The sequence below is a fragment of the Bombus pascuorum genome, chromosome 5 (assembly GCF_905332965.1).
Source record: "Bombus pascuorum chromosome 5, iyBomPasc1.1, whole genome shotgun sequence".
Lineage (NCBI taxonomy): Eukaryota > Metazoa > Arthropoda > Insecta > Hymenoptera > Apidae > Bombus > Bombus pascuorum.
Window position 1 is genome coordinate 15,814,687 of NC_083492.1, and position 26,337 is coordinate 15,841,023.

The following is a 26,337-nucleotide window of genomic DNA, read 5'->3' on the forward strand; positions in this document are numbered from 1 at the left end:
TCAAAAATACCTAACTGCGCATGAGCTTCTTTGCTCCGCCTCTTCGATCCCCAATACAATCCCCTCCACCGCAGTTCGTACCTGCCTATTCAGTCGTTCTCTTCCAATAATGTTTGGTTATGAACATAACGCTAACAATTTTATAAATAAATCACATGAGAGTAGTTGTTAATGTATCAATTGAGTTTTCCTATCGATGAAAATCGCTTTAATTTTGAAAAGAAATATTTAATTTTTATTCAACCGTTGCTACAAACTTCAATTTTAACTGGAGATGTTCGTGACATATAATCGAATATATATCGAAATTCATAACATCGGGAATATATCACATTAAAAAATTATTTATTGTTAATTTCATAAAACTTCATCAGTAATTCAAAGGAATATACAAAGATCTAGGCTATTATGTAATATGATTTCTATAATATTAACCATTTATAGTTCTGTTAATTCCCTTTTTATATCTATGGCTTATCTAAGGAAAATAGCATGTACTTGTAATTAATTTTTTTTTTTTTATTATTTTGTTTTGGTTTTTACAATTTGTCCAGAGGGACATTTGATAAAGTATTATATCTTAGTGATTAGGAAAGAAAAAAATAAAAATAAAAATATAGTATGTGGGTGGCTACCCCCAGCGGGGTGCCATCTTCGTGTTTGCTAGGTTATATCTTTTGTGCTTGTAATTAATGGCATAATATTATATAGAGGTTAACAAGGCTTATTTTATGTCGAAATTTAACGAGTTTGTTTTTATAAAATACAGCTCAATGGGTAACAGTGTTTACACCACCTTCTTAAATCATAATACTATTCATATTAAATTTTTTAATTTTATGTTTATATAAAAAACAATCAAATCCATAATCAAATACATAAAAGTATATTGTATATATTTAGCTTGGAGTGATATATTGTTGAACACATTGGAGCAAGTTATTTAGAATATCAGTTAACTGCATATATATATACTGTATTAACATATGTGTGTATTTCTATAGCAACAGACTAGCTCGTACAATATACAGTCAGTGCTTAATTTTATATTAGAAACTTAACATCTTATGGTTCCTAATTTTTATAATTTTACATATTCTAATGTTGCTTCCAGCCAGGTTTCATTTTCTCAAAAGAAAATACCGCATATAATGCTAAAACAAAATTAATGTTATTACAATAAAATTAACAAACGTAATTAATTATGAAATTATATTAATTTTCTACTAACAAGTAACTTCCCATTCTGTTCGAGATAAAGTCCCAATCTCACGGCGAGTCGAAGTCCTTTGCGAGCAATATTCTTTAGCATGTTGATAATCTTTATCAGGGTTACCAGTAAGCTGTACGTCGCGTCGAGGTGGATAAGTTTCTAAACTTTGTATTTTACTAAGTAACATTTTACCTTTATCCTCATCTTTCATACGTTCATAAAAGCTGTCAAATCTGTAAGTAAGCAAAATTTTCATTATTTATAAATATGGTAGATATACCATAAATACTGTTACTAAATTCTTTTTACCTTTCAAATAGTACTAAATTTAAATCAAACTTTGAAGCTAGTTTACGAAATACAGGTAAGTAGACAAGAAATTCTGGACAATTAACAACACCTTCTAATTGAAAATGATATTTAGCACCAAAAAGAGGTGGTTTTGTTTTGTCACAAAAAAATTCTACATTATAAATGTCATTTCCAAAACTATTACCATCGCACTTCTGCCACCTGGAACTGATTAAAACAAGCATTTAATTTTTGTATAACTTTAGCTAAAAGTTTTCAACATATTAAAAGATGAACTTACACTAGATCATATGCATTTGGGATAGTTCCAATAAAATAACCTCCTGGTTTTAAACATTCACTTGCATTTCTAAACATACATTCTGCTTGTTGTAGTGACTCAAAACAATAATGGAATGCAAATTGACAACTAACCAAGTCAAGTGATATACTAGGATCTTTAAATTTTGTTCTCAATCGAACCTGAAATCATTTTTTATCACTGATTTCTCCATTGTTAACATAAATAGTAATGATACAAATTTCAGACCAATTACATTTTGTCAATTATTTGTTCAGTATTCCTCTACAAACTCATGAAAAAGTAAAAACAAATACCTTTGTACAATCAGCTGTTATGAATTCCGCTGAGAACATAGGAAAATATCTTCTTTCTGGAGAATATCTTTTTGACATCTGTTTATATCGATCTTGACATTGTTGCATAGTTACATCAGCCAAATCGGTACAGATCAAATGTGCTGCATTTATTTTTTCCCATTTAAATAAATCTCCTCCTTTACCACAGCACATATCTAGCACTTTTAAACGAGCATTAGTTGGAGTTTTATTAATAAATTCCACTGTAAATGATTTTTAATTAAAAATTGTTGCACACAAAAGCATTATTTTATATATAAATTAGTATCTTACATATAAGCATGCTTTTAATCCAATTGTTAAAATTTCTCATATACAAAATTCTGCTTTTATTTCTATCTTTATTTAGTACTGAATTATAATGTTGTACTACTAATAATGAGTTTTCAATGTGTTCTTCCTTGCTTGATGATTCTTTTGTTTTCTCACTGTTACTAGTAGTTAAATCTGCTGACGTATCATTAACCTATGATATACAGATAAAAGAAAATGAATTAACAAATAAATAAAATGTTTCAAAAATGTGTAATATAATAATTATACATACATTTTGTTCAGCATCATATCTTATTCGCTTAGATGAATTTGCATCTGAATGTTCCTTAGTTTGAGAGTATTTAATTTGTGTATGACTTTCATCATTTACTTCTATCTTCCTTTTTTTTTCCCTAGAGAACGTCTGTGATTTTATTGTAGGTATTGTTTTTTCATTGTCTTTTTCTGATAATATCTCATCTTGCTTTTCTTTGGCTTTACTCATTACTTCAGGTGCAGACATATCCAAGTAAATGAAATCTCGTCCAGTTATTAAATCTTTTCTACTGTTTTCTCAATAGATACTTCCGTTTATTAATAAATATTATATTATGTATACATGTAAATAAATCATTAGTATCAAATATGTTTAAGTAAAAACAAACCATTTGTTAAAAATAACCTATATACGCACAGCATTTATAGTACTAACAATTCTTTCACGTCTATCCTGCATTTATGTTCAGTAAAATCAGAATCAGAGTTACCAATGCCGACAACGTTATTCGTATTTCACAAAAATACCCTACAAGTTATAAAGGTTAGCCTTTATGCAGTGTTTTCTTTCTATTTCTAAATAGCTTTTTTAGCCATTCTTCAATTCGCTCACGCATTCTATCTTTATACCCCTATGGCGTTAGTGTTCCTCGGTCAACAATCCAAGCTTAAATTCCCCAAATAAATACGCAACATAGTAACTAAAGTAACAATGTATATTTAGTAATTTAAAATACAGAATTTATTAACAAATAAACATACACAGAATAATATGTACATATAAACAGATAAGCTTCATTTATTTTAAAAAAGAAATTATATTTTTATTCTTAAGTAATAACTTGAAAGATTTCTTTATTTTAAATTAAGCATTGAATTATACAAAGTATCTTTTTCAATTAAATAATATTAAACAATCTGTATTACTTATATCTTACATATTAGATTTTGTTTTCTTATAAATGTATGCACCTTATAAATATGTAATGTTCCTTCTTTTGTTTTGAATTATATTATGTAAAAGAATAGTAGTCAAGTAAAGAACATGTATTTATTATCCACATATATAAATTTATATAAATTTTAATGAAATTTTATTCATAACTTTGTTTACCACAGTGCTGCCAAGTATGCACCTGCTTTCACATATGCATGCTTTGCTATAGCTTTAAAGATAGCACACTTTATTTAACTCAAACAGCTATATATTTATAATACTTCAAGAAATGCGACGAATATTTCGTTGTTACGACGATATTTTGTAGTACATAACAAGGAATTTACATATTATATCAATATAGCTACATTTTTTAAGGTTGGTGGTAGGTAGACATTGAAATTTCATTAGAGATTGTATGTATTACATTCTCTCATCTATTATCTGATCTAGATTTGTTATGTATATAACATTCTTATCTAACAGCTTATCTGAAATTCAATAAGAAAGCAAGATAAATAATAGTATTTTGCTTCACTGTTAGTAAAAATCATGTTCCTTTATTTCTTTTTCAGATATTTAAAGAGTTATTCATGTACAGCTTATATAAATTGTTGAGCTTTTTATTTAACATACTCTTGTATTAGAATAAATTTTGCATGCATTGTAAGATCATGGATACATTTCCTACGCAAAGGTATGAAACAAAGATTGAAAGTTTTGACACATGTATGATCGATCCTGCAAATCAACAGCAAGAAATATCTGAAACAGTCAATGACCAGACATCTTCTCAAACAATTGAAATAGAGAATCAAGAAAATCATGAAAATTCAAATTTACATCAGCAACAACATGATTCAGAAGTACAACATCAACAAGATCAACCTAATCAAATTTCACATATACAATCCAATATTCAACAAAGCATGACTCTTACTCCAATTAGAATTCCAGCTATACTTGATGGAGAATATTTTACAGTAATTAGAGTAGAAGACAGTAATATAACAGTTCAATGTGTACAATGTCAAAGACATTTAAATGGAAATTTGAGATCTACTGGAAATTTTTTAAGTCATATTAAAGTAAGATTTATTTATTTTCAGAATTCTTGCACTTTAATATAATTGTTTTGTATTCACTAATCTAAGTGTTCTACAGAGATTACATCCTTTTATGGTTGATAAAATTAAATCTAAAGCTAATCAAAGAAAACCTGCAATGATATATATTGATTTATCAGCAGCTAAATGTCAAGAAATAATAAGAACAAGAGGAGGATATAGGAAATGTTACAAAACAGTAAGCATATTATTCATGAGCTTAATCTTGTATGACAAAAAATTAAAATTAAAATTTTGCAGAAATTTAAAAAGTTATATTTATTTAGGATGTATGGCAACCAGGAAGTGAGGAAGCTTATGATCAGTCTAATGAGTGGTCTGAAAGTCCAGTAATTCGTAGACGTAAGATAGATGAAGCTGAATGTTCTGATCTTTTAAAAATATCACATAATAATTCATTTGTAATGGAAGATGAGTTTGATGCAATTGGACGAAATATTGCAGCAAAACTTAGAAGTATGAAATTAGACCAAAGAATTATAGCTGAAAAATTATTAAATGATATTTTATTTGAAGCACAATTAGGAAATCTTCATAAAGACTCTAATATACATGTATAGGAAAAACATGTTATAGACTAAGGAATGTGTGCAAGTAGATAATATAATTATAAATGAATGGATGTATAAGGGAGCATATATTTTTTATCAAATTAAACTTATTAGTATTTCTTTATTAATGTTATCTTAATATGTACCACTTTAATATTAATAATCTCAAAGTGGTTTTCTGCTAAGATTTGGCAGTCAATATGAAATAATGTGTAAAAAATATTTTACACAAATATTTTTTAGTTAAAATCGCGAAAATAAAGAGATAGTAATGAAATGATAAGTATTTAAATTTAATATACGTCTTTAAAGATGAGAGAAACACAGAGTAAGAGATATACATATTTTAACACATAAGTATCTCTATATATAAATGTGCAATGTAAATATTACTATACAGATATAAAATTCGTAGATAAGGAGAAATGCTGCTGTATCTAGTAACTATATGTAAATGTTTTTAGACGGATTTTCCTATGAATATTTCATAAACATAGCTACCTAATTTATAATAATGTATGATAAATACATCTTTCACATTATGTAACTATCAATATCAGTCCTCAGTTTCTCAGTTTAGATTTAAACATTGTAACTACAAATTTTAATTGCATCAGCTACTCCATTGTCCTATTCGTTAATAATAGTTTTCTAGTATATCTATTTTGTAAATGATTTGTATAAATATAAAACAACCTCATGTTCAAGTAATATATAAAAATTAAAGCATTTGTGAAATCACGTTTCAATGAATATTTTACCATGAGACAATTTTCTGCATTTGTCAGCTGGTATATATCCTACGTTTCTTTGGTTTAAGCAAAGCACAATAAATTATAGTTGATAAAACGCATAGTGTCATACTTCCAAGAATGACGAAAAATATATAAGAATACCAAAACCCATCCCAATCTGCATAAAAATACCAAGATAATGTTAAAAACGTATTTTGCATCAATACAAAAATATAATATGGCAATACCCACTTATCTGCATACTTAAATTTAATTCTATATTCAATTAAACTAACTATGTACACTAATCCTAGCCATAAATTAAGAAAAAATGTAATAATGTCATAATATTGCGTATAATAAAAAAGATATATTAACATAATACTATAATGTATACCAAGCACAATGGATAAGTAGAGTGGGTAAAATTCGTAGAATATGGCAATAGTAAGTATACGCGCTAGAATGAAAAAGAACCACCATAAAAAACTCAAAAATTTTCCTACAGGATCATCTTCTTCTAAACCTTTTGCTGAATATCTTCGTTGTGGAACTTTTAAATCTTGTATGCTATTGTTCTTTCTTTCTGCAATAGATACTACCTTAGTGAATAATTGCTCAGATTCTGCATTTTTTGGAACTATACATATTGAATCTGGTCTTGGTGGAGCTGGTACATCTGGTATAGGTAAAGGTGTAACTGTAGTAATTCCACGTAAAGGAGTTGGAGGTGGTGTAATATATACATTTTTAGGTGGTAAAGGAGGTGTCACAGACACTTGACGATCTAAAGAAATGTGAGAATCACATTGTTCCTTATCTTCGTGTTGAACTTTTACAGATTCTGGTTGTTCTAAGGAATTATCTATAGGGTTATTTTCTTTTTTATCAGATAATCTTAAAGGTGTGCCTTCTTCAAAATCACAAAGTTCCTATAATTATATAAATTAAATAAATACTTTAGAAGGAGAAATTATTTTCCAATGTTGTAGGTAATCACGTAATTTTTAATATTAAGATACCTGAATGCAATATTTCTTTAACCACATTGCCCATGGTAGTTTTCTACCATTAATACGTTGACTTTCAAATCTTTGAAATGAGGTAGTCTGAATGGCAAGTATTACAATGGATATAGTAATAGAAAGCACCTTTACAACTGCTACAAAAATAATCTTAATTTGGTATTTATAATTTTATTTAAATTATACTGCAAATCGTAGAATAAAATACCAGATTGATGAGTCTGATGAAATGATGGTTCACGAAAGAGTAAATGTGTTTGAAAGAGAGCTTGAGGAACTGCTTGAAACCATGCTTGTAAAAAGAAATATAATTCTATAGCTGCAGGAGCAGCTGCTATGTTTAAAGTCTCAGTTCTCTCTTTTCCACTTAAAATAATAGCTTCAATAGATAGTACTATAAGACCTGCATACCTAAAAAATAATTAGATATTATATTAATATAAATGAATGGGACTATTAGTTATTTTGAGTAGAAAATATTAATACCTATAAAGAGAAAAAAAAACAAAGCCTATCAGTTGACAAAGTTGGAGACAGAACCAACAAAACATTCCCTTTGTTAATTTATCATCATTTGACATCCACCAATCTGGTCTTGAAACAGTTAACATAAAGTATGCAATTGCTGGTGCATACATAAAACAAATAGTACAACAACCCCATACTAAGTTATTTTCTTTGAAATGCTGTATAGCAACTACTAAATCAGCAGAAAAATGAATTATATATACAAAACAGCTGATTAATGTTGGAATTAAGAAAATTAAATAAATCTGTTCAGTTGACTTTAAAGGAATTTGCAAGAAACGGGTGGACCTTTTTTCACAAACTGAATCTAAATTGTTTGTCATTTTTTGTGATTAGATAAATTTTTCTATCTTTTCATATTTTTCTTCCTTTAAAATAATCATATGATTATCTGAAATAAAGAATTATATGATAAAATAAGCCACAAAATTAAAGATACCTTAAACTATTTTTAATTTATCACATAAGAATATATATAATATATGAGTTGAAATTCATGATAATTAACAATGTGCAAATAATGATACATTTTATTAATTAAACGATTTACAATAATTGAAAATGTATATACATTACCTATATAAGTACTGTTGAAAATTAATTGCACTTTCATATGGGAGAAAGAATATTCTCTTCCATGGATTTAGTTACATAAATTTTTTACTAAAGAACCAGATATAATGTTTTCTGTTATTATAAAAATTGTTTTTTATGTTATATGTTATAAATAGTATATAAATGCCGATGATACTCGTTAGGTAGGACAGACTATTATTCTAATTGCGTTCTGTTGATACACGAGGTTTAATATTACATGTACCAACACAAAATTTATTCGCGCAAATGCGTCTATATTGTAATTATTAGTCAGCGTATGAAATAGAGCTGATAATTCGATAAGATTTCATTTTGTTGATCTGCGATAAAGCGCCTTCAGATATGGACGCTTATTGCAAATGGAGAATTGCTTCAGAAAGCATAAATAGAGCACGAAGAGCCGAATGAAAGAGGGGGGAGGGAAGGGAAGGTGATCGGTAGCTTATACACATACTTTTCAAAAACTATTGCATGAGAATTATGTTTTAGTATTATTATTATTTTATTTTACTTTTTGTATAGAATTTATTTAATAAGGATCATATCTTAGTCCATAAAAAATAACATATATCATTTAGATAACTTTTATATTTATTGTCTATACATTTCATTCTTTTTATCATCATCATTATTCTCAATTGGTTCTAAATCAGACAAAAACGTATTATATTGTTCCATAATGTCTTCGTCAGTAGAACTTCTACTTTTATCATCATAATCAGGCCCAACTGACCACAATGTTTCTAAATCATATAATGATCTAGCAGAACTTGAAAAAATATGCAATACGATATTTCCTAAGAACAAGAGGAATATAGTAATTCGATTATTATAAAGATATAGTAAATCTGTCCCAACACAATAAGAAAATTACCTAAATCTAAAGCAAGCCAATCTTTTGAATCTTCTCCTTCAATTTTTGGCAAGAAATCTGTTTTGTCCTTTTTTAATTTATACACTTTCCGGACAAAATTAGCAACTGACTGCATATGCTTCTTTGATTTACCTGTTACTATAACTACGTAATCAACATATTGTAATTCAGAGGGTACAGAAGTAACAAAGATATTTTTGGCATTACTTTTTTGTAATAATGATATAAGATCTTCTATTTCAAACACGCCATTTACGCCACCTGAAAAATGATTGTATTGATATCTTGTATTAAAAAACATTATTAATAATTGTCCTTAAATAGCAAAAAGTTTGTATAATAGTATATAAATAAGTTTTATTACTACTCACGTTTTAAATTTATTCCTTCATAAGGATCGTGAGGTTCTTCCTCAATTCTTAAATCTTCTAAATTAATCATTTCTTGTTTTTCACTGACATCAAAAATAATTTCTGCATTTTCATCTTTAAAAACTTTATGAGTGGTACTAAGCGAACCGACTAGGTTATGTGTTTCGTTTTCAATATTTTCATCGTTATTAAATTGTCTTTGATTATTATTTGAAAACATCGTAATTTGTCTTAATTGAGAATATGTTACTACATTATTTGTACGAGGTTTTAAATATTTATAAAATTGTATTTTTGTTCGTAAAAGACTTGTTAATGCAGTTCGCATGTTGCTCTGCACATATAAAGCAAGGTTAAGTTTATTCGAATAACGTAAACGTCAGTTATTCCATTTGATCGCTATCACTGTTAACTCGTATTATAATTGTATAACATATTTTCTAATTTTATATTAACTCATATTATAATTTTATAACTTATTTTTTAATTTTATATGAACTCATATTATAATTTTATAACTTATCTTTTAATTTTATATTAACTCATATTATAATTGTACATTTTCTAATTTTATATTATGGAGGATAAGGTAAAGAAATCAAGGTTCCAAGTAATTTAAACGATCAATTTATTAAATTGTACAAGTCACGTGCATGGTAATAAAATTAACTCTCTGCATAAGAAAAGTTAATTGTGAAAGTTAAAGTCGATACAATTTTTTCAAGTTGATCTGGTTGATAATGTTACTCTTACAGCTGAAACAAAAATTTTATAAAGCTAATAAGTGTCTGTTTTTAAAGACTTGTGTTAAGATTTTTACATATAAAATACAATAAAATTTATAAATAGAACTTGTATATTACAAACATGACCAAATGTTTGGAAAATTGCTTCTTAAATTTCTTTTTAAATAAATCTTTTATATACATATTTATCAATATATATTACTGTTTTAATATCTTTTTGTAATAAAAAAAAAAATGTTAAATACATATTATAATACGCTTATGGTATATGTAGCTAGATACTTACAGAGGTTATAGATATGAAATTTATTTAGACCTCGCACGCATTTTCCTCCTTTTACGTTTTAGCCTACGCATCCTCTTTTTTCGCCACTGAAAATTGAAAATTTCCTATTTACTTTTCTTGTATTTTTATGTTTTTTGATAACTTAACCTATTGCTTTTGTGATTCGAATGTTAGGAAACATATCAAATAACCATGCAGTGCAACAACAATTGAAGAAATATATATTTTAGGATTCAAAAAATATATAATAGTAAACTTATTATCAAAAATATTGAAATTAACAAGAAACATCAATATCACATTACCTTCGCTCTCATTTTCTGAATGAGAGATTCTTAGATTAGTCTAGAATATCTCGATTGCGTTAGTCGGATCTTACTTTCTGCACGTTTTAATGCCAATATGGAAGAGAATAGCTCGCTTCTTCTGATGTTCTGATCCTGGAAATTTTGGTCTCTCTAGTTCTTATGTTTACCCCTAGAGGGCTAATTAATTTTATGTGCCCGTATTTTATACACATTATATTAAAATGACTCATTTATATCAATTTGTATAATATAAGTAATATTATATTTATTAGTGTTGATTGGTATCTGTATATTTTCTATTGTGTACTGTCCTAAATTAATATCTTATATTTTTCGGATGTTTGTTTTTACGCGGGAAGTGAATTCTTCCATTTCCTTTTTACATGCCTTCGGTTTCCCGCGTTTAAAGCTTTTTCCCGCGGAAAATCTCGGAGTACGGCACTTATAGCGCGATACATAGATACTTGGAACGTATTTTATTAAGGAAGTATATGTAATTAATTAGAACATTTAATTTGTAAATTGAAATAACATCAATGAATGTGTAATTTTATTCAAACTTTGGGAAAATTGTTGAGTGACTTTTTGGCTTTTCCAAAAAATTGTAGGTTAAAAAGCAATAGGAAACAGTTATCAAACAGTTTATATTAGACACGAAGAAAATAAAATTTTTGTGTGCGAAAATTGTGTATGTTAATTTATTAATTGTGTAATTTACTTAATAAAAAAATGACAGGTGTTCAAATGAAAATTCCATTCAAAGTAACAAAGAAATGTTCATTTTATGGAACTAAAAATAATGTAATGAAAGAAGATTTTAGTAATGCAACTGCGAGAGATTCTTCTCATAAATATACACCGTCTGTGAAGAAGATTATTACTTTAAGTAGTAGTGAATCAGACTCAGACTCAGACGTAGAAAATACCAAAGTCAGTGATAATGCTATAAGTATAAAAATTCCTCAACGTATGCAGAATTCAACTGAATCTGATGGTATGTATAATAAATGAATTTACATATTTTTAATGAATATATATTTTTTATAGAGAATGATATAAATGGTTTTATATATCTTTTTTAGAAGATCATGGTTCTACACCTCCAAAACAGAAAAGGATAGATAAATCATTTCCATTAACATCTCCAACCACACCTTCTACGCTTTTTGATAAATTAAATTTGGAACTTTCTCCAACTAAGGAGGAAAGACTGGCTCCTAAAAGATTATTTGGAACAGAAAGATATCGCAATGCTCGTAAAGCTTTGCACAGCTCAGTACCTGATACCTTACCTGGTAGAGAAAATGAATTACAAAAGTTACAAGAATTTATGGAAGAGCATTTAAAAAATGAAACATCAGGATCCTTATATGTATCAGGACCACCTGGAACTGGAAAAACTGCATGTCTTTCAAAGCTTATATTAAAGACTGAGTTCAAATCAAAATTTAAAGTAATTTATGTTAATTGCACAACTATGAAATCTGCTGCTACAATTTATGCAAAAATTATACAGAAGTTAGAATTACCACCCATTTTAGCTGAACGAAAATCTGGAAAATATAGTAAAGGAGTTATTGAAAAATATTTAAGCTCTAATCATAAAATGTTGCTATTAATTTTAGATGAAATAGATCAATTAGAAAGTAAAAAGCAATCTGTTTTATATTCTGTCTTTGAATGGCCATCAATACACAATTCGAAACTGATTTTAGTTGGAATTGCTAATGCTTTAGATTTAACAGATAGGATATTGCCTAGATTACAAGCTAGATGTGAATTGAAACCAAAGTTGATGCATTTTTCACCATATACAAAACAAGAAATATGTAATATAATATCTGAAAGATTAAGTGAAGCAAATGTGTCTGACTTGTTTACTAAAACCGCAATACAAATGTTATCTGGAAAAGTTGCTGCTATTTCTGGTGATATTAGAAGAGCATTGGATATCAGTAGAAGAGTAATAGAACTTGCTGAATCTCATAAATTAGCACAAGTTTTACAACCTACCAATAATAATGGTATGTGTTATATGGAATGATAGCAAAATAAAAGTAAGAAAAAACATTGTTATTTTCTAAACAAAATAAATTCATTCTTTTTTACAGAAATAAATATACCTAAAAAGCAACAATCTGCAGTGGACCAGCCAGTGGATTTAAAAGAAGTCATCACTGTATTAAACGGTATTTATGGTGGATCTCAAAATATTGAAAAGGAGGAAAGTACATTTCCATTACAACAAAAATTACTATTGTGTTCTTTGTTACTTATCCTAAACAAAGGACGAAATAAAGATGTGACAGTAGGGAAAGTAAGTATACAATAAAAAAATCAACTATCTGATAAAAAATTTCAATGTATATAAATATAATTCTGTTTTAGTTGCATGAAGTATACAAAAAAGTTTGCAAGAAACGAAATATTCATGCTGTTGATGGTTCTGAATTTTATAGTCTATGTTCATTGATAGAAACTAGAGGTATTTTAAAGTTAACAAGAAAAAAAGCAGCTCGTTTGACAAAAATAAATTTGGAATGGGATCAAGAAGAGTTAGATGCAGCTTTACAAGACAGGAATATGATGGCAGAAATTATTAACGATATAACTTGTTTATAGATGTTATTTAAAGAAATTTTCATAATTTATTAAATTTCATATCATTTTGTAAATATTAAAAAGTATATAGTACTGTTTTAATAATTTGAGAGAATCACTTTAGAATAAGCTGTATAAATTATTTTATGTTTTATATTATTTTTTTATATCACAATGAACGAATTTAATGTTTCATATATTGTATACAAGTTGATGTAAAAGGAGAAATTTATGTGATTTTTAGTGTGTACCGTAGCGGTCTTTTTAAATTTTTGAAACCAAGCAATACATATTTTTGTTTCAAATTTTATTTCTTGAGCGTTTTGTTATATTTGACTTTTAATAAATATAACATATTTTTAATTGTATTTATTATTATTTTGGTCTATTTGCATATAAGAAAAAGGTAAGTTAAGTTGGTTCATACATTAATTAAGATAAAAATAAGTTAAAAATTAACTATTTTCGTGGTTATTCCACACAAAGCTGCCATCTACTGGTAAATGGTGACATTTGTGAAATGCTTTTCGTTCATTACTGCGACTCTTTTCACAAAGTTAGAAGTCAGAACTTTTGAATCATGTCTTCGGTACTTGTGCCTGAAATTCCTGCTCCTGGATTTTCTTTTGATCTTTGTCAAAGGTAATGATAATTATTTCAAAATTAAAAACATCTTTATATGTATATCAGTACAAACAATCATAAAAGTGAAAAGTAATGTATCATGCTGCATAACCTATTACAAGTTAATATTGCTGTGTCATTTTGTAATACTACCGATTTTTGCTAATAAACTTTTCTTATGAATTTATAAAATACGTAAAGAACTGTAGAATTTATTGGAGTGTATATTCTTTTCAGAAACAATTTTTTGGTAAAGAAAGGATTCCAAGCACCTAAAGCTGTTAAAACAGGAACAACAATTGCTGGTGTTGTTTATAAAGATGGAGTGGTTCTTGGTGGTGATACAAGATCAACAGAAAATACCATAGTTGCTGATAAAAATTGTAGTAAGATTCATTATCTTACTGAAAATATATAGTGAGTATTTAAAAAAAAATTAATTTCATTAGTAATTATTCAAAACAATGTAATATTAACTAATATTTTAATTTAAGAATAATTAATAGAATAATTTAATAATTATTTTTAAGTTGTTGCGGTGCTGGAACTGCTGCTGATACTGAAATGACAACTCAAATGATATCCAGTCAGTTGGAGTTACATCGTTTAAATACTAACCGCATAGTGCCAGTTTGTACTGCAAATGCTATGATTAAACAATTATTGTTCCGTTATCAAGGAAATATTGGAGCAGCTTTAATATTAGGAGGTGTTGATTTGGATGGACCACACTTATATTGTATTCATCCCCATGGATCTTCAGATCGTCATATTTATACTAGTATGGGTACAGGATCATTAGCTGCAATGGCTGTATTTGAAAGTAGATGGAAACCTGATATGACAGTAAGAATTTAAATATTTTTATATATTTTATTATATTTTGTACAATCACATATTTCATTTTTAAATGTTTGTAGGAAGAGCAGGCTAAAGAATTGGTTGCAGATGCCATTCGCGCTGGTATATTTAATGATCTAGCTTCTGGTTCTAACGTAGATTTATGTGTCATACGTAAAGGTTCTGTTGATTATTTACGCCCTTATGATGTTGCTAATGTTAAAGGACAGCGCAATATATCGTACCGATATAAACGTGGTACTACCGCTGTGCTTAACAAAACGGTTCATCCTATAATCATTGAAGGGGAAACTGTGCATAGGCTTAATACAGAGCCAATGGATACTTCATCATAAAATGTATCAAACAGTTTTACTTTACATTTGGATATATATGTGAATTTGTAATAAATAAAGCCCTAATCTGTCTCTTATAACGCTTAAATTTATAAAATTCAATATTCTTTTCAATTAATAAATTTAATTCCAAACATTAAAATATAAATATATAACATGATTTTATTTTATTTTAGTACTGTAATCACTATGGTACAAAATAGTATTATTAAAGCACAATGTTTTAAAAAAGTCCCGCCGATTGTTTTAGTCTTTGTCTTTTCCAAGCAGGAAGTTTTACAAATTCGTCTGGTTCCATTTTAAAAATCGCAATAAAATTATCGAAAGTAAGATGCATTTCTTTGCGGACAACGTCAACACCGGATGGTAAATTTTCCGGATCACCTTTTAAGACAGAAAGAGGATATTTTACATAATTATCGAAGTCACTCAATGATTTCGATAACGTTTGTATTTTCGGTGGAAATTCTTTATCTTGCAGAAGTGTGCAAAATGTTTCAAATGATTTGTATTCTCTCAGTAAATTGTAATTCCAGTTATCGAATAATCCAATGAACGTTGAAGGTTCCATTCCTAAAAAGATGATAAAATTATTTTACTTCAAGGTCTTTTGGTATCTTTGTTTTTCGAAAATAAATAATTTGCGATACCCTGTTTAATTATAGAAATCGTTGTGTTTCGATCTCGACCAGCTGGGTGAGTGAATAAAAATATCATTGCATCATGTACACACTCCTTTAACGATTTAGGAATAGAAGATTTTCCAATCCAGATCCATATCACATTTCCTGCATCTAATAACCAAATAGCTTCTGGAAGAAGACTGCTTTGACCAAATCCAAGAACTTCTTCGCCAACAAACATTTCATTGTCCGTCAAGCATTGGTATAGATGTTTTTCAAGTTCTTCTCCGTCGTCAATAACTTCTGTGCCATAAGTACCTTTACCTTAAAGATTAAATTTAAAGTTCACTGTTATAATCCAATGTTAAGTTCATATTATAATTCTTATTATATTTTGTCAACCTCCGAGTTCTCTCCAAAAATCGTCATCTTCGTTATTTTCAGTTATCAAAGGAGCATTTCTGGGCGCAAGTCGTCTAGATGCTTGTCTAGCGTCACCAGTACTTCTTCCACCACACCATACTACAGGTGAATTAGAAAATAGAATAAAAACTCCACTAGAATCGAGGCTGCTGGATGATCTCAAAGGCCGTTCAACTGCTTTCGACGTGTATGGAGTAGATCCGAAAACTCTAACAAGATACTTTTCCGGAGCTACGAAATAAACGTCTCATTAAGAATTTAAATAAATAAACATAATAAATAATTTATTCTACTGCTTACGAGAATCGCGATGCCTTCCAGCTAGTATTTTCAATTTTCCATCGTAAATCTGCAACAAATGAGGCGGTTCTCTGCCTTGAGATGCTTTTACTAACTGGCCAGAGGTATCTTCTGACAAATGACAAGCTGCTTCTAAAGCGGCTTCTCGATCCGCGTTTATAGAATGGACTCCTTCCCAACAATAAATCTGTGATGTCACGTCATTTCAAATTTAATAATAATTAGTAATAGTTATTGTTAATTTAACAATCGAAATTACATTTTCAACGTACGATTGTTCTACTCCTACGTCCTTGTCCATATTTGTAGCACATTATGTAACAAGCTTCTGCGTAGTATATTCCTTTGTCATCCACTTGAATCATTCCTTCTTTATGGGTTACTCTCCAAAGAGTTCTTTGACCGGATCCATCGTCAACTAGTTGGCACCCAGTAGCCATTTTAGGTCTTTCATTCATATAGTCGGGATCAAAATTCGGTGGTAGAGTAAGCGGTCTTGTCTTCGCCGGTTCCCACCCTCTAATAAGAGCCTTCATCTCCGTTGGTTCACAAGCTTCTAGCGCTCTTTCCACTAATACACCATTACTATAATTTTTCTTTTTTACAAATCCTCGTGCGTTACGAATCGCTTCCAATTTTTCTCGGGCGTTCACATTACGTCCGACCCAAGCCCAAACACCAGCCTCACCACGGTCGATTAAGTAAACGGCTTCGGATGTGAGATCAGCTCGGAGAATCGGTCCAGATTTCAGTTCAGCGACCTTATATTTACCGGATTGTTCGTTACATCTATACAATTTGACTGGGCTTGGCATATTGACTCGGTAAAGGCGATCCGGCTTCACCACTCTTGTGGAAGGATTTAAAATACTGGCGAACAGTTGTCTATCTCCCTCCGGTAGTGTCTGTTCGTAACCATCATCGATGATGATGATACGACCATTGTTATTTTCTTTTCTCACTTCCAAGATACTGGCAGCGTGTCGTTTGTGCAATGGATCTGCTGACGATCCCAACCAAAGGAATACGATAGCCCTATGTACCATTATATTATTATTAATATATTATAACAGAATGATTAATGATTATTCGATTCAATTTCCTACGCACTGCGATAGAACCTCCACAAGAATAACGTCCCGTGAACTGAAATGATCCCAATCAACTTTTTCAAGTTCCGTCAAGACAGGGATCGCTACGCCAGTTACTCTGTGCAATTTGCATGATGGTGTTTCAAAGTGGAAATTTTCAATAACGAGATGTTGGCGGAAATAGGCTAAAAATCTAGGACTTTCTCGTCCTTGGGCCTCCCTTGATAGAATCGTGGCAGATATTTGCGAATCTAATTCGGCCGCTCGAAGGGCTGCTGCCCCAGAGATTGTTGAATCGCACGCAGATCCAATCCAAAAATGAATTACACGAACTATCGCAGTCGATTTTATCTCCTTAACCTGTTTAAACGATATAAAGAATATAGTTTACGCATATAATTAAATTGTGAGTGTTTATATAAATTCAAATTTTTATAAACATAACTAAAAAAGGATATCTTTTAATTTTCTATAAATGCATTCGAAGTCTACATATGGTTGACCAAAAATCATAGTGGTGTAAGTGAACACTTATTTTAACATTCAAAAGTACATAATATTTCTTTAATTCCATAGTTAATTAAGTTACAACTTTATTCTTTAAAAGAGAAAAAATTACCGGCATTCCAGGGTAAGGTAGTGGACCGTCTTTCGGTGACACCGCGTAGATAATGTATGCCAACTCCGAGAGGAAATGTCCCATATTACTTCCTGTAACGGCTGTAACTCGTAAACCCTGTTGCACGAACATTAAAGGAAAATTTAGTACTTCACACTTTCACTCTTTGTACTTCTTAAACTCTCGAAAAGCAGCGTAGCTAACTAAAACTATATGATACATCTAAACTACATGCATATATCGTAATATAACGGGGAGTATAAATTATGTTGCATTTTTATTTTATTACGGTACCTCGATTTTCCAAATGCGAAACGTACTGCTGTTCCTCGGAACATTCTTAAAGATTTCACCGTTAGAATCATCGGAACGGCAGGTTCTGTCGTCCTGAGACACATAATTGAAATTTGGCTTTTAGAAAACTGTACTCTTTTTTAAGTAGGTAAATTTTGTATAAATAACTTTTATCATAAGACTAAGCAATCTTTTGTCATTTGAATAAATTTTGCAAATGAATCTTGCTTTATACGTGCAAAATAGTCCGGTAATAACGTTATCGCGAACTTTAATTTCAAGGATTCTATAATCGATCATGATATCGAATTGATGTGGTCATTGGTCATATACGTGTTATCGAGCAAAAATAAGAAACAAGCGATATGGAAAATGAATCCGCGAAATTACAATTTCAGTCATTTTCGCGGTAAAATTATATTGACCTTCGTTTCTCCTGGTAGTCTGGGACATACAATAGCTCACGAAAGTATTTGAATACTTGTAGGAATTTTTTGTAAATATTTTATGTGCGTTATACGAAACATCATTAGCACTGTAACGAGACACAACTATCGTGATTATATTGATAAAATTTTAAACGAATCTGAAGATGTATATAGAAGTTGCAAAATATTTATAATACATATAATACATTCATTAAAAGTTCTCATGAATGTTCAAATACTTTCGCGAGACATTGTATTCTGTTTTCTTTTATACTTTTCATAGTCCAAGTTAGTGTAATAATAACACCGGTCCGTATATTCTCCTCACGCTTTCCTTCACTCAATCGAAATCGTTATTTCTACTGTATCTTTAATTACACACCGGCTCTTCGATCTTTCCCAATAGTTCTGACATTTGCCACTGTTTCTTGGTTTTCAAACACGATTTTATTTTTCGCGCCCTTATCGATCACTGACCGTCCGATCCTTTATGAATTACTTGTCTATTTGAAATTAATCGAGCACCTGCTTGATCGTTTCTGATCTCGAACTCGGAATCACGACACGAGTGTGCGCGCCTGTATTTCGCAACGGAGAAACGCGATCAGTGCTCGCACTGAACGGTTGCTGGCAGAAAACTGGGGTATGAGAACTCACCGAAGTCAGGTCCTCGGAAGGACTTAATCGCAGGTGATCCGTAATCGTGCGTATGTATGTTTGTGCACGCAACTATTATATGTAAGCCTGTTTCTCTCTATGTTTATGTTTGTGGCCATAATTGAACGGCCTAAAGAAATATAGCTGGCGAAATAATGATTATTTTTATCAAAAATTAATTGCCGTGTACTTTTCACGGCGGATGGTGTTTCTACTGGAGCAGAATGTAAGCAAGAATAAGTGTTACAGAGAAGCGGATGTATATTGTTTCTGTATCCGCAGAAATAACTTCCAATTAGACGCGGTGGCACAGTTTGAATGGGGAATATTCATATTTGATACTTAATTGGTAACGAAGAATAGATAATTATGGAACTTTCTGAAAAAAGGATCGCGTTATTTCGATAATCTTTTAAATTACAAAGTTACTGTCACTGGACTAAACTAAATCCATAGACATTCGTTTCGACACGAATAACTTTTTATGACTGATTTGTTAATTATTTCTATGCTTTCCACAGATATCTATCGTGCGTTGTCCTGGTTTTGCTACAATATATGTATTTCAATAGCGATGAGGTAACACGCTGCTACCTCCGGGTGTGCGCCGATTGCCGTTAATGCTCTAACTTGTACATAGGTGTAGGTGATGCAAAGTGCAACGTTCGCACGTATACAGCCACGCTATTGTCTTTGCAGATAATGCAGATGCATCTTCACGTTCATTCATGTCCACGCCCGCACACACGTACGTTACGAACGGTACGTGTGTACACTGTACACGTGTTATTCGAGCGTCGTCCGCGACGATCATTTGCGGCAGGAAGTGGTGACTGCACTTGCTGCACGCCCACCAACCTGTACATAGCCGAATCTCGCGCGTACGATCGTTTCGCGAGGAAGTAAAAATTCTTGTTGTACAAGTTGACGCTGTTTTACCAGATTTATAGTGCGGGAAAAACTCTTTCCCTTTAGCAGTAATACGGTATGTAATGATATTTTTGCTACTACTTTCTAAAATTATAAAATATTACTTCGTGTAAAAGAATTGGCAAAAATGCAAAATCAAAAAACAGATAATAAGATACAACACGATTTGTTGCTGTTCAAATGACGCTGTTTTGCTAAATTTATCGCGCAGAAAAAGTTCTTTCCTTCGTTCCCTTTCTTTTTGTTTAGCAGTAATACGGTATGTAATAATATCCTGCTGCTAATTTATGGAATTATAAAACATTATTTCACATGAAAGAATTGAAAAAACGCAAGACTAAAAAATATAATAATACACGATAAAATTAAAAATGTATGTATCTATTTATGAATGTTTAACTTTGTTCTTTTCATTATCCCGGTTAGTTTTGCGTCTTTGGTTTAACATAGTTATGATCCTCTGCAGACTCACCCGTCTAGAGAAATCCATCGTTCTTCCTTCTCCGTTTTTCCGTCACGTCATTTAAAGGAATGTATACGAACGAATTCGCGGCGATATGCACGAAGGAGCAGAAGAAGAGGCGTTTGCTGCGAGGTAACACCGTCTAACTGTACGTGAACACAACTGATACCATGCGTTCCTGGCTAAAAAGAAACCGTAGCGGTGCAGACTCGTCCGGAAGTCAGCCCGGAACCCCGACCGGCCAGCCGTGACCAACGGGTACTTGTTGGATATACGTTTCAACCATGCGGGCATCGCCTCTACGCCATACACATCTCGCTTCAGCGCACCTGTTCTGTACCTTTCTAGCGTCATTCTGACATGTTGAAGGTCCTCTATCGTGCTCTTCTTTTTCCTCTTGGTTGTCTTCGTTCGAATAACGGAGACAACGTAACGATCGTGATTATCTTGTATCGTTTCATGGAAGATGAAGAGGGTAATTGTTATACTCTTTTATTTATTACAGAGAATTAAGTTTTAAAAAAGACGAATATTTCTTTTAACAATGAATGAAATAATATAGTAGTACAGACTATAATACAGGTAAATTTGAAAAAGCATAGATTAATTATAAATTTAAAAAATGTAATATACGTACAGTTACACTTATAATGTGATCCTGTTTCAGAAAAATTATTGCAACTCAATGGTCTTCCTAAAAATTACTTGGATACATTAAGTGTATTCAATACTATCATAATATAATATAATTGTAATACGTAATATACATATTGAAGTCGTGTGAATTTGAAAGCTGCTCATTTATTATGTTACTGAAGGGTGTTGTTTTTCCATGCGCGTCCAGAGATGGAATCGGCACCTGTCAGTCGATTTTAACGGATACGAAAAATTTTTGAAGTCTTTTTATATGATAATTATAATATAGCAATTTTATATGACGCGGTAAGAAGCCGATGGATTGGAGAAATGACGAATCTGACCACTCAAGCGGTTTGTGACTGTTTTGTCGCAGGTTGTGAACCCTTCGGTTTCATCAATATTAAATCGCGTCTTTTCTTTTATGAGTAGTTGAAAATTTTGCATGGGACGAGAGAAATCTTTTATCCAAGACTATGAGCGATATATGCTTGTCAGTGGCATTAGGATGTAATGTCTGTTCTCAAGGAGTACAGGTTTACACAATTTGTTCAATGTTGAAAAATTTCTTTATTTTCGACATAGTATAAATTATTACTTTTTTATGGAAATATAAAATTTCCCAATAGGCGAATTTTGGCAATTGTAAAGAGTCAAGGAGCTTTACATCGGCTCTTGAACGTTTGGAACTAGAGGCGGAAATTGAATCCAGAAATGATACGATACCGCTTCGTCGAACAAGCGATGTGCAAACTGAACCACCCGATGATATTGACCAAGAATTGTTCGGTTTAAATGCTAAAGATATGTTGCCCTATAAGAAATCTGTTCAACATTCTGACATTTTGAATTTTCAAGTATGATTTATAAATTTTGATATATAACATCATAAAATATATTATTTATAAAATTGTGCATTTTAGGGTGTTATGCATTCACCAGAAGATATTGCTCTTTACTGGAAAAAAGACTCGCGAATGTGGCTTTGGAAATCTGTAAAGCTCATGCGAAGAAGGAACAAATTAAAATCATCTAACATAGTAAATAAAGAAAATAAAAATAAAGAAAATGAAGAAGAGCAATAATCTGAATATCATCTACAATTTTAGATGTAAAGCGCTTTGCATTTATAATGCTGTTTTATCGTTGATGCCGCTGTTTTAAATCGATTATACTTTTTGATAAGTGTATGTATCATTGAAGAATAACTTTGTAAATAAAATACTTTAGTTTTCATACTATATTTTGAGTCTATTTATAATTTATATCTAATAAAAAAAAAAATGCAACAGTTTAAGTATTTTACTCGTATCATAATAGTAGATAAGCATAATGTTTATATTATCTTTTGAAAGTTTCGAAATATATACAAAATGTATGATAAATACATAGATCTATTAAACGAATTCCAATCGTTTTAACCGCAAGTTTCTACAGAATCCAATTCTTGTTTGTTTTCGAGTGTCTCACCCATTTCAAAGCGTATGAAGTCCAAGACTTCAGCCTGCTCACTTTGCAATAACTGTTGTATAGATAAAGTAGGATCAAATAAAAATTCTTGATACAACATAACAGATTCGTCATCTACATTATCACAGGGCTGATCTAATCTTGCATCACCAATTTTGATTGGGTTCATGCCTAATATTGAAACAAGTATTACTACAAACCTATACTTATATATAAAGAAATAATATAGTAGATTAACTGAAAGATAAATATAAGTACCAATAACATGCTGACAAAGTTGTCTTCCCAAAGCTTCTTTCCGTTTATCAGATTTTAAAACCACGAATGCACCATATCGTCCAAATGATGAAGATGCTGGGTTTGCAGAAGTAGGATGTGTGCAACCATATAGATATAGACCTGGTTGTACACTCATACATAATGCACGCTTTATATTAATGTTTTCTCCTACAAGTCCAATAGTTAAAGCAGAATGATCGTTTAAATTTTTACCATCATCGGCATATAATTTACTTATTGATTCTGTATATAACATAGTTTTCTTGATTAATGAATTCTGTTCAATTGTCATTCCATGTTTTAATACAGTAGCAAGTATGATCTCTGTTAGGTCATAGAACTTTTTATTTCTTGCAACGAAATCTGTTTCACAATTAATTTCTACAAGAGCTCCATGATTATTATTAGTGATCAATGCTATTAATCCTTGAGAAGTCGTCCTGGATTTTAATTTCATTGCTTGAGACCAGCCTTGAGCCTGCGCCTGTTCCCTTAACCATTGTTCAGCCTACAATATTTTAAAAATTAATGATGTTCTTACATAGCTTAATGCTTGACTTACTTTTACTATGTCATTGTCACATAGCTCTAAGGCTTTTTTACAATTTACAAATGTATATCCAGTTTTCTTGCGCAATTTGCTTAACAATGTTTTCTTTGATGCGTTGCAAAGTACATAATTTGTATGTATTGAGCGAAAGAATTGACGTGAAATCATCTGAAACATGCCACTTACGTTATTTCACATAAAAGAAGATTGAAAAATATTACATTAATGAGACCTAACCTAAAAATATCTCAACTTTATTTTGAATCATATTCTTCTTAAATATAATGACGATAATAATCAAATGACCTTAAAATAATATTTTCATTCGAAATTTTTTATAAATCCTATATAAATCGATCAATTTCGTTGCCTAGAAACTACAGTCAATTGCAGTCATGAGTTGTTCTATTCGTAACTTAATGACATTAAATATACAGAAAGAGATTTTTAACGCATTATATCGCAAAGTATTATACAGTGATATTATTCTTTCAACTTCTAATTTCGAGAAAATATTATGTTGCAATATAATTACCGTGGACACAGTTTAAAGATGTAGTTTAAAAATGTAGTCCAGCTATTAAAACTGAATCTGAAAGTGGCGCCGTCTGTGCTGGTGCAAAATTCGATCGCAAGGTAGCAATAAACATCAATTCTCTGAATTACATTTCATTATGGAACTTCTAATTTCGTTTTATTAAAATTTCAAAATATATATTCACTATACAGATATATCTGGAATTGTATTTTAAGTATAGGATTTCTTCGATATTTCGATCTCTAATAACAAGTAGTTTCAACATGGAATGTGACTGTAAGGAAATGACATCATGTGAGGGTATTACGCATCCGACGGTTCAAAAAATACGCGCCAAAGATGTTCCAAAGATATTAAAAGTAGTTGAAACGAAAATTGAGCCATTATTTTCGTTGCCACCAGAATTAATGAAATGTATCAAATGTACAAGAAGAGAAGAGAAGCGAAAGCAACGTAAATTCGGTGTCACGTATACAGGGAAACGATTAAAAGTAGAAAATTTCCGCAGGTCAGCAAAACATTTGAACTTTTACTCAATTTTTTAGAATTGTAAAAAAAAAATTTTATAGCAAGGAAATCGAACTAGAGCTTAAAATAACGTTTACTTATAGATACATGGTTAGTTTAATTACCAAACCTGAATTACCGAATGTAGATATAGATTTAAATAATGACGAAGACGTAAACCGATATTACAATTACATTTGCAATGGGGTTGATACTGTTCACACAGTACAAATTCAGGATGTCGTTATAGAGAAGATATTACTTTTAGTCCCGTACCATTTGAGAGATCGATTTGCTTATTACACAGAAAGCTTGCTAATCGAGATCAAAGATACTTATACAAGAAATATTAAGAAAGCAATACTGCAGTACGCGCTTCAAGTTCCTGTACAAAATTATTTGTTGAAGGTTCAATTAAAATTTTAATTCTCTTTGTTATACTATATTTTATATATGTATTGTAATTTCCCATTTTCTAAAAATATGCATTTCTTTAGCAGAAAGAAAATGATAAAAAATCGCTCTACATGAGATATTTTGTACCTGGATCGACAATTAAGATTCGAGAATATCGCGACAATTTACAGAACAATTTATTTCTAATAAATCCATGTATGAAGATGTCCTTAGACCATTGGGTTGGCGAATTTCGGTAAAAAATCGGCCATTTACTATACTTTCGTTTTGAAACACTAATTAATTATTTTCCAGCGACTTTCGGTAAAAAATCGGCCATTTACTATACTTTCGTTTTGAAACACTAATTGATTATTTTCCAGCGACTTTCGATTGATTGATGTAAAGCAAATTGCACAATGTAAAGAAAGTTGGGACTTGATGGGATTTAACAAGATGATTAATAAACAAATGATTAAAGCGAGAAATATGTTGAAGAATTTTTGGTACGATGGAATACAGGATATCTTCCTCGAGGTAAATTTCACGAATTCTTATTGTAGATTCTATTCTATTCTATTTTAACAAAATTAGCGTTCATTCGTTTATCCGTAGAATAATAGAAAATCATTAGTTCCGAGTATGCTGCAACGAATACGATTCAAAAGATTCTACGAATGCGCTGCCAAGATAATGGAATCGCAGCTTTTGTCAATGTGTAAATACAGTTTGAAAGATTTCATGGACTTAATCATTCGTGGCAAGGTGGATTATTTAATTCTTATCGTTAGATTATAGATGTTTATGCAAATTTATATCTTATAAACATAGCTAAAGAAATGGAATTAAAATACAAAATTGAATACTGCATCCGTGCTCTACTTGTAATAAAACGAATCACGTAATAATTATTCGTTATTTGCAGCCAATTAA

At 30.4% G+C, this 26,337-nt stretch overlaps 8 protein-coding genes and 1 long non-coding RNA gene across 15 annotated transcripts; 3 read left to right on the plus strand and 6 right to left on the minus strand.

Moving 5' to 3' along the window:
• Nucleotides 1-864: 864 nt before the first annotated feature.
• Nucleotides 865-3,142, minus strand: LOC132906947 (mRNA cap guanine-N7 methyltransferase). Its single transcript, XM_060959626.1, has 7 exons — nt 2,712-3,142; nt 2,438-2,630; nt 2,123-2,367; nt 1,806-1,987; nt 1,523-1,732; nt 1,232-1,446; nt 865-1,154 (listed from the first exon to the last, which is right to left on the minus strand). Exons 1-7 carry the CDS (start codon nt 2,940-2,942, stop codon nt 1,099-1,101), a joined length of 1,332 nt encoding a protein of 443 aa, XP_060815609.1. The 5' UTR covers nt 2,943-3,142; the 3' UTR covers nt 865-1,098.
• Nucleotides 3,143-3,396: 254 nt separating this feature from the next.
• LOC132906960 (uncharacterized) lies at nt 3,397-6,051 on the plus strand. 3 transcript variants are annotated; one of them, XM_060959653.1, is made up of 4 exons: nt 3,397-4,010; nt 4,280-4,720; nt 4,797-4,937; nt 5,026-6,051. In XM_060959653.1, the coding sequence occupies exons 2-4, from the start codon at nt 4,292-4,294 to the stop codon at nt 5,317-5,319; spliced, it is 864 nt and encodes a 287-aa protein (XP_060815636.1). In that variant the 5' UTR covers nt 3,397-4,010; nt 4,280-4,291; the 3' UTR covers nt 5,320-6,051. The 3 variants fall into 3 exon arrangements, with proteins under 3 accessions (XP_060815636.1, XP_060815634.1, XP_060815635.1); XM_060959651.1 differs by having other exon boundaries at nt 3,398-4,017; nt 4,208-4,720; XM_060959652.1 differs by having other exon boundaries at nt 3,398-4,010; nt 4,208-4,720.
• LOC132906940 (uncharacterized) lies at nt 5,412-8,584 on the minus strand. Of its 2 annotated transcripts, XM_060959613.1 has the most exons (6): nt 8,349-8,584; nt 8,174-8,260; nt 7,556-7,988; nt 7,278-7,480; nt 7,067-7,206; nt 5,412-6,976 (listed from the first exon to the last, which is right to left on the minus strand). In XM_060959613.1, exons 3-6 carry the CDS (start codon nt 7,918-7,920, stop codon nt 6,095-6,097), a joined length of 1,590 nt encoding a protein of 529 aa, XP_060815596.1. In that variant the 5' UTR covers nt 7,921-7,988; nt 8,174-8,260; nt 8,349-8,584; the 3' UTR covers nt 5,412-6,094. The 2 variants fall into 2 exon arrangements, with proteins under 2 accessions (XP_060815596.1, XP_060815595.1); XM_060959612.1 differs by having other exon boundaries at nt 8,174-8,584.
• Nucleotides 8,585-8,764: 180 nt separating this feature from the next.
• On the minus strand, nt 8,765-9,819 carry LOC132906964 (mitochondrial assembly of ribosomal large subunit protein 1). The gene is made up of 3 exons (XM_060959656.1): nt 9,440-9,819; nt 9,069-9,329; nt 8,765-8,991 (listed from the first exon to the last, which is right to left on the minus strand). The coding sequence occupies exons 1-3, from the start codon at nt 9,765-9,767 to the stop codon at nt 8,786-8,788; spliced, it is 795 nt and encodes a 264-aa protein (XP_060815639.1). The 5' UTR covers nt 9,768-9,819; the 3' UTR covers nt 8,765-8,785.
• A 231-nt stretch (nt 9,820-10,050) lies between these two features.
• Nucleotides 10,051-10,849, minus strand: LOC132906974 (uncharacterized). 2 transcript variants are annotated; one of them, XR_009658070.1, is made up of 3 exons: nt 10,777-10,849; nt 10,472-10,557; nt 10,051-10,194 (listed from the first exon to the last, which is right to left on the minus strand). It is a non-coding gene; the product is annotated as an uncharacterized LOC132906974 (long non-coding RNA). The 2 variants fall into 2 exon arrangements; XR_009658071.1 differs by having other exon boundaries at nt 10,051-10,187; nt 10,468-10,557.
• Nucleotides 10,850-11,108: 259 nt separating this feature from the next.
• Nucleotides 11,109-14,022, plus strand: LOC132906938 (cell division control protein 6 homolog). 2 transcript variants are annotated; one of them, XM_060959611.1, is made up of 4 exons: nt 11,109-11,773; nt 11,865-12,803; nt 12,891-13,096; nt 13,168-14,022. In XM_060959611.1, exons 1-4 carry the CDS (start codon nt 11,509-11,511, stop codon nt 13,399-13,401), a joined length of 1,644 nt encoding a protein of 547 aa, XP_060815594.1. In that variant the 5' UTR covers nt 11,109-11,508; the 3' UTR covers nt 13,402-14,022. The 2 variants fall into 2 exon arrangements, with proteins under 2 accessions (XP_060815594.1, XP_060815593.1); XM_060959610.1 differs by having other exon boundaries at nt 11,117-11,773; nt 11,862-12,803.
• On the plus strand, nt 13,867-15,280 carry LOC132906961 (proteasome subunit beta type-7). Its single transcript, XM_060959654.1, has 4 exons — nt 13,867-14,022; nt 14,242-14,421; nt 14,535-14,850; nt 14,925-15,280. The coding sequence occupies exons 1-4, from the start codon at nt 13,961-13,963 to the stop codon at nt 15,198-15,200; spliced, it is 834 nt and encodes a 277-aa protein (XP_060815637.1). The 5' UTR covers nt 13,867-13,960; the 3' UTR covers nt 15,201-15,280.
• Nucleotides 15,281-15,335: 55 nt separating this feature from the next.
• LOC132906931 (villin-like protein quail) lies at nt 15,336-21,175 on the minus strand. Of its 2 annotated transcripts, none has more exons than XM_060959596.1 (9): nt 21,038-21,175; nt 18,551-18,643; nt 18,257-18,373; nt 17,657-17,997; nt 16,819-17,581; nt 16,547-16,733; nt 16,226-16,477; nt 15,851-16,147; nt 15,336-15,773 (listed from the first exon to the last, which is right to left on the minus strand). In XM_060959596.1, the coding sequence occupies exons 1-9, from the start codon at nt 21,053-21,055 to the stop codon at nt 15,424-15,426; spliced, it is 2,418 nt and encodes an 805-aa protein (XP_060815579.1). In that variant the 5' UTR covers nt 21,056-21,175; the 3' UTR covers nt 15,336-15,423. The 2 variants fall into 2 exon arrangements, with proteins under 2 accessions (XP_060815579.1, XP_060815578.1); XM_060959595.1 differs by having other exon boundaries at nt 19,361-21,122.
• Nucleotides 21,176-22,210: 1,035 nt separating this feature from the next.
• On the minus strand, nt 22,211-24,530 carry LOC132906957 (elongation factor Ts, mitochondrial). The gene is made up of 3 exons (XM_060959648.1): nt 23,976-24,530; nt 23,393-23,921; nt 22,211-23,305 (listed from the first exon to the last, which is right to left on the minus strand). The coding sequence occupies exons 1-3, from the start codon at nt 24,138-24,140 to the stop codon at nt 23,082-23,084; spliced, it is 918 nt and encodes a 305-aa protein (XP_060815631.1). The 5' UTR covers nt 24,141-24,530; the 3' UTR covers nt 22,211-23,081.
• Nucleotides 24,531-26,337: the final 1,807 nt, after the last annotated feature.